The sequence below is a fragment of the Danio rerio genome, chromosome 9, assembly GCF_049306965.1.
Source record: "Danio rerio strain Tuebingen ecotype United States chromosome 9, GRCz12tu, whole genome shotgun sequence".
Classification (NCBI taxonomy): Eukaryota; Metazoa; Chordata; class Actinopteri; order Cypriniformes; family Danionidae; genus Danio; species Danio rerio.
In genome coordinates, this window is record NC_133184.1 from 31,147,826 (window position 1) to 31,155,495 (window position 7,670).

General features: G+C 35.8%; 1 protein-coding gene across 2 annotated transcripts in view; it reads left to right on the forward strand.

Annotated features, from left to right (window-relative positions):
* uggt2 (UDP-glucose glycoprotein glucosyltransferase 2) overlaps nt 1-7,670 on the forward strand; it is a 52,030-nt gene extending 44,360 nt beyond the window's left edge. For both annotated transcript variants that reach the window (XM_021478964.2, XM_068223637.1), the window contains 6 exons: nt 49-231; nt 488-648; nt 2,214-2,328; nt 2,910-3,026; nt 6,697-6,844; nt 6,925-7,670. In XM_021478964.2, the coding sequence (XP_021334639.1) occupies nt 49-231; nt 488-648; nt 2,214-2,328; nt 2,910-3,026; nt 6,697-6,844; nt 6,925-6,947 (747 nt within the window). In that variant the 3' untranslated portion in view covers nt 6,948-7,670. The remainder of the gene's footprint in view (nt 1-48; nt 232-487; nt 649-2,213; nt 2,329-2,909; nt 3,027-6,696; nt 6,845-6,924) is intronic.

The window sequence follows — 7,670 nt, forward strand, 5'->3', positions numbered from 1 at the left end:
AGTATGTTCTCCCCCACAGTGTATCTCATGTTGTGTGCATGTGTGCAGGAAACCATCTCGCACATGGCGAAGGCATATGGTTTCCAGTATGAGCTGGTTCAGTATAAATGGCCCCGGTGGCTTCACCAGCAGACAGAAAAGCAGCGCATCATCTGGGGCTACAAGATCCTCTTCCTGGATGTGCTCTTCCCCCTTGCCGTGGACAAGATTATCTTTGTTGATGCTGATCAGGTGACATTACAAATGACATAACACAAACAATGCCTCTGTACATTATGCACATCTTGGCATTTTTAGTAGCTCAAACAGTGATGGTATGTTTATGCATGTTGAACGTTTAATTTACAAACTCTAATTCGGTTTTAAAAATACACGTCTTACAATTTCAAGTGATTTCATTCAAGAGAATTCACAGGTTCAATTCTTTTAGCACATTAGCATGTAGTGATATCCTCTAATGGCAAAACATGACTCTGTGTTTATTTAGATTGTCAGGGCAGATTTGAAGGAGCTGAGGGATCTGGATCTTGAAGGCGCCCCCTATGGGTACACGCCGTTCTGTGACAGCCGAAAAGAGATGGAAGGATATCGTTTCTGGAAGACTGGCTACTGGGCCTCCCATCTTGGACACAGGAGATACCATATCAGGTTAGACTGGGACAGATATGCTATTGTATTACAGCATGATGAAAACACAGAAGATCACTTTGGTAATTTAGCCTTCCTGGATGCAACCGAATAGAAGCAAAGCTGAAATGAGTTTGGAAACCAAAACAAAAATACTGTCATGTGTAAAGGTCAATCAAGTTCTTTTCATTCATCATTTAGGGGTTAAATACGTTACTTTAAGCTATTTTTTTATTCTCAAAATAAACAACAATAATGAAGGAGTGAGAAACTTTTAGAAAGCATCTGATAATAATAGCGATGTGGTTGCATCTTCTCAGTTCGGTATTCAGTTTATTCAGTTCACTTTTATTTCTATAGCGTTTTTCACAATAAATATTGTTTCAAAGCAGCCTTACTAAAGATGCACATTATTGCATTACAATTAAAATCAGAAAAGTCAAGTTGATTCGTTAGCATAACTGTATTAGTTACTAATAACTTTAACTAATTAACTAGCAACTAATAGCTTTCAATAGTTTAAGTTATTATAAAAAGTAGCTGTCATAGGCGTAGAAGATCCTTTGAAGAACGTCTACAGTGTCTTTAGGCATTAATCAAACACCAAGCACTATCTACTTAAGTAGAGAAATCCTCAAAACTTTCTGCTAAACTCATCCTTTTTAAAATGCATTAATGTGCATTAATTGCATTAGTGTGCATGTGTTCACTCCAAATTTTAGATCTCAGAATAGCAGGTTATCAAAACCTAAATTAATTGAGGTAACACTGTTTAGTCATTTTGACCATTTTAATCTTTGTCATTTAAAAACTTTGTTGAAATAAAAACCACATACTGCATATATAATACCCTGGCTTTTCCTAAATATATCTCTAATAACACTGTTATTTTATAAAAATTGCAAAACCTCAAAGAGCTATAAGTATTTCTACCTTTAATTATCATAGCTGTCAAAATGGCCGTATGCATCTTGCTATTCCACGTGACTTTGAATATGTGTGCCTCTATTGTCTAACAGCTTCCTTCTAAAATAAACATTCAACTTTTTGATGGCAAAAACACAACTTTACTTGAGACATGTCTTTCACAATAGCAAATTCTGTGCCACGAAAATGCATTCTCCCCTGCCTGTGAAGATGAAAGTGTGGCGGGGACATTTGGGGGTGATCTAATGTAGCCTAACAACACATTAATAGGCTGCATTACCAGTAAGATTGTATTTTTAGGTTAATGACTTCATTAAATATGACAACAGACATTCAAAGCTTAATTTTAATATTTCAATAGAAGCTTTGAAGGAAAATATGATGAGCCAATATGACGTCTTATGTGAAAACAGTCAGAATGACCGCTATAGTAATTCTAGTAATTATAGAACTCTGGTAGTTCCAGTGTTAATTGACAGGTTAAACGAGTCTTATTTAGAAGACACAATTCATTTTATTCATCAATGCCATAGTTTGTGTATTATTTCTCCCTTTTATGACTAATGTCAGTGTATCATATTTTTATACGTCTTTGATATAGATTGCTACACCATTTAATATTAGGATATGTGTAATATAATGTGTTCTTTACTCTCCAGTGCACTATATGTGGTGGACTTGAAGAAGTTCAGAAAGATCGCAGCTGGAGACCGACTGAGAGGACAGTATCAAGCCTTAAGCCAAGATCCCAACAGCCTGTCCAACCTTGACCAGGTAAATCTATCTGCTATTTATTTATTATAAAAACACATGACAAGCACTTACATGTAATATACAGTTGAAGTAAGAATTTTTAGCCCTCTTTGATTTTTTTTTCTTCTTTTTTTAAACATTTCCCAAATGATGTTTAACAGAGCAAGGACATTTTTACAGTATGTTTGATAATATTTTTTCTTCTGCAGAAAGTCTTATTTGTTTTATTTCGGCTAGAATAAAAGCAGTTTTTAATAAAAAAAACATTTTAAGATAAAAATTATTAGCCCCTTTAAGCTAATTTTTTTTCCCCTAGTTAACCTAATTAACCTAGTTAAGCCTTTAAATGTCACTTTAAGCTGTATAGAAGTGTCTTGAAAAATATCTAGCAAAATATTATTTACTGTCATCATAACAAAGATAAAATAAATCAGTTATTAGAAATTAGTTATTAAAATATTGTGTTTAAATATGTGTTGAAAAACACTGCTCCACGTTTAACAGAAATTGGGGGAAAAAATAAACAGGGGGGCTAAAAATTCAGGGGGGCTAATAATTCTGACTTCAACTGAATGTTTCTCATTGGTGTCTGATGCTAACAGGACCTTCCCAACAACATGATCCATCAAGTTGCCATCAAGTCATTGCCCCAGGAGTGGCTGTGGTGCGAGACCTGGTGTGACGACCACTCCAAAACTACAGCCAAGACCATAGATCTGGTTAGTTAACATGCACACGACACTGCTATTCAACACAAGCACACAGCAGCGGGACATTTGTACACAGGTGTCAGCCAGTTCTTGGAGGGCCGCAACCCTGCACAGTTTAGTTTCAACCCTATTCAAACACAGCTGATCAAACTTATTGAGTCCTTCAGGCTTCTTTGAAACCTACAGGTAAGTGTGTTGAAGCAGGGTTGGAACTAAACTGTGCAGAGCTGCGGCCCTCCATAAACTGGATTTGACCGGATATGAATGTTACTAAATATAACAAGATTACCAATACAGTACACAGTACAAAGTGCTGATATTTGGTAGCCTCTAGAAAACCTGACTTATTGTATTTTTGTTGCTAATTTACATTTTTTTTGTGTTAAATAAATTACCATTTAATTTGACCAAAAAAGTCGACTTGTGAGATGATATACAGGTGAAATGCCTGCAGTCTGATAAAATCCAGATTTCTCCATTCCCACTATGGCTAACACACACACACACACATAGACAGAATGACAAAAATAGTAGTCTCATTTACACCCTGTTCCTGCTTCTGCTCCTGGGAATGGTCTCATTAGAGGCGGCGGTGGCTGTGTGGACTGCAGCGCACAGCACAGGTCTGGGAACAGGCTTCACTGCACTGCTTACCACTGCAATCCATCCGCTCCTCATTAAAGCTTTACTCCAGCCATGTGAGGGGCAGGCAGGGGTTATTTTTATTAACACAAACTGAATGTTTGCAATTGTAACTTATTTTAGTCTTGCTTTGTCAACTAGTGTTTGCAGTCACCCTCTATATTATTATTATTGATTTACCATTCCATAGTGTTTATATGGTCTTAATTCAATTTATTTAAAGATGTAATGCATACACATAATACCAAACATTCTTAAATAACAAAGGGTTGTTTTTTCCCCCAAAAAGAAAATATATTCATTTACTTAATTTCCAAACTCTTGTCAGTTTCTTTGTTGTTGTTAAACAGAAATAGAGATAATCAGAAAAAAAGTTTAAAGATTAAAATAAACTTAAATGTATAAATTAACTGAAAAGTAGTTCATGATTATACCAGATTTGTTTTTAAAGCAGGGGCAGCACAGTGGGGCAGTGGGGAGCTCAATCGCCTCACAGCAAGAAGGTCGCTGGATTGAGCCTCGGCTGGGTCAGTTGGCTTTCTGTGTGGAGTTTGCATGTTCTCTCCGTGTTGGTGTGGGTTTCCTCCGGGTGCTCCCTCAGAAGTACAAAAACATGTGGTATAGGTGAATTGGATAGGCAAAATTTTCCTTAGTGTATGAATGAGTGTGTATGGATGATTCGCAGTGATGGGTTGCAGCTGGAAGGGCATCAGCTGCATAAATCATATGCTGGATAAGTTGGCAGTTCCACTGTGGCGACCCCTGATTAATAAAGGGATTAAGCCAAAAAGTTCGAAAGTTTCGAAAATGTTCGAAACTTGCAATAAACATACTAACAACTACAACATGCTAGCTAGGTGCTAAAACAAATCATGCTAAAAACATGCTGGCAAAATGCTAAAACAAAACATGCTAGAGACAAAAGCAATGTGCTAAAACAAATCATGCAAGAAACACACCATAGATATATACATTAGATGTCGCCTATGCTGTTGTTGTTTATTGGAAGGAATGTGTCAATAGAGCCGCCATTTTAGTACAGGGTAGCGCTCCTTTGCAATGAATGTGGGACCAAGATGTAGTGGAGGACTGGCCATCCAGAGCCAGAGAGATGTAAATATTTATACATATGTCTATGATTGAAAGTTTTTCCAGTGGTCAGTATGCAAATATATATATTTTTAATTATGCTTTATCGCTTTTCTACATTGATGGATAAGTGATCACATATTGCTGACAAAGGGCATGTGTTTGAGTGCATGGAAATGTTTTATCCACCCTACCTGTTAAACTTGATCTAATCTATGTCCTGAAACACACCCCCTCTCCTGCTTTCACTTCTAATTCAGAGGGACCGATTATATTGTGAATGAATCCCCATTATAAATGACTCGTGTGAAGCATCGATATCCCTGTGGCTCAATGTGCATATTCACCTTTCTGATCTAAATGGTATATAACATATGTAATATTCAATAATTTAGGGTGTACAGTATGCACATTGAGGCGCAGGCAGTTTTGTAATCAGACACCCTTATAAGTTACTTTAAAAACTAGCGTCACTTCACTTAGCTGACAATAATACAAATATCTGACAGTACAGTGTCTTGTCATATTTCATTTACATTGTTTGCCTATTTTATTCAACAAAACTAGCAGAAGTCCAGTATTTCGAGCAAGTTGGTGCTACTTTGCCTGATAGTCAGTGCAGTAAGTGACTTTATTATCATCAGTAACGTTACTTGTTGAGCACAAACATTCATAACATATAAAATCATAAAAACCCAGATCTTACCTATGAAATGTGATGCCTTTATGCTTTGTTTTCTTTGTCTGCTCATTACTACACCCGTACACAACGCTACAGTCCAGCATCTTTAGATTGGCTTTAGTCTTGACTATTGCAGTTGAAGGACGTTTGTCTTGGGAGCACTGTACATATGTGGCAGCGCTACTGATGCATACTCTGGGTTCGTGTGCAATATCTAGTCTATATCTATGGAAACACTAGCAATGAGTTAAAACTTTAGAAATGTCAGCAACTTTATATCATACTTTAATTTGCTACAAAAACTGGACTGACACAGCTTCAATTTACTAGAACTTCTATGTTAAGCTGCTTTGACACAATCTTGTAAAAGGGCTATTGAAATAAAGATGAATTGAATTAAATACAAGGATAGCAACATGCTAATAGTTGAAAACTTCAGACTTTAAGCTTTTTTAAGCTTTTTTTTTCAAACTTACAAGTAAATGTAAATGTTTTCAACTTTAATCTAATAATTATCATCTGCAGTTCTATCGCTTGCAGGAAATCCTTTTGCTTGTTATTTCTGCAATGCTAAATTTCAATTCAATCCTACAGTACCAGTCAATACATTGAGCAGTCTGGACAAATTTCTGTTTCTATTCATCTTTACCCTTTAAAAATTATTCTTTGAAATATTAAATATTAAAATACAATATTTGTTGTAAACATAACACAGATTATATGGTCACACTTTATTTTGATGGTCTGTTTGTTGAATTTGAGTCGCATTGCTTCTACATGCCAACTAATTCTCATTAGATTATAAGTAGACTGTTAGGTTGGGGTTAGGGTTGGTGTAAGTTGACATGTACTTGCAAAGTTTCTTCTAGTCAGTTAAATGTCTGTTGAAGGAGCAGTATCAGCAGATATTAAGCAGACAGTCTACTAATACTCAAATGGACCATCAAAATAAAGTATTAATCAACTACAATCTACAGTAAAGTTCTCAAGTGGGTCTGAATACCATTTTAAAAACCATTTTAAGCTGATATTGGATGTAAATTGTCCAAACTTTGTGTCCACAGCATTGAAAGTGCTGTAGTAAATGTAAAAATGTGCTCTGTGAATCAGAAATGACCAAAGTGTTGACATCAGCCTCTATTACAGGTGAACAGTACTGACAGTTTTCACTTGAAGTCCTCAAAAATTGAAATAAAAGCTCTGCTAAAACAGCTGAAGGAAGTGTTTCGCCTACACAATTGACTTTTTGGGCTTGATTTGTTGCAGTGTAATAACCCAAGGACCAAAGAGCCCAAGCTGAGTGCAGCGGTGAGGATTGTTTCAGAGTGGACGGAATATGACAATGAGATAAAACGCTTTCTGAAAGAAGCGAAAAAAGAAATTACCCAGAGTAAAGCATCCACACAGCACACAGGTAACTCTAATCAATACACAACAATACTTCAGTAATCCTTGTGATTGAAGCAAAGTTCATGAACATCTGTATTTTAACAGGCAATCGACGTGACGAACTTTAGCACTCAAGAAAACCGACTCGTCCTGTAAATCTTAAACCATGTTTTCCACGACAGAAATCATTTTTAAAGGACTTCATGTCAATTTTATGTATGTGATTTTGAAGGAAGATTCAGTTTGAATTATTTCAAATTGTAAACATGTCTTGGCTTTTTATAAAACGCTGTTGAAGAGCATTGAAGAAATCTGATATTTTTGGCCAGCTCATGAACTTGCAAAGGCACTGGTGTTTATCTGAAGTATTTATAAGGGAGAAACATGTCAATATTGTGTACATTCCTTCAGAGAAAACGGTTACATGTTTGTTCTGTTTCACATGGCCTTTTTGTATTCAGTAAATAACTGTACAATACTTTTGTTTGCGTGCAAATTGAAGGGTATATGACAATTTCAGTAATAACTAATACATTCTGATTAATTACAACTCATGTTTGAGTACTGAAAAACTGAACACTATGAAGAAGACTATTTCCAGAATAAATCATTCATTTGTAAACCAAATGAAGGACATCAAGATATTTGTTATTGTCAAAACTTGTCAGTTCTGCATATCTGATCTGAAGACCTTTCTGAATGACAGTTACTGAAGCTGATTTCCAGCATTCCCTGATTATTTATATTCTTGCATTTCATCATTGACATGTTGTACATGACTCTGTACATGTTGTTTCTATGCCTTGATGTTCAGTGATTTTCTCAGGAATAAAGTGATATTTTTATTCTGA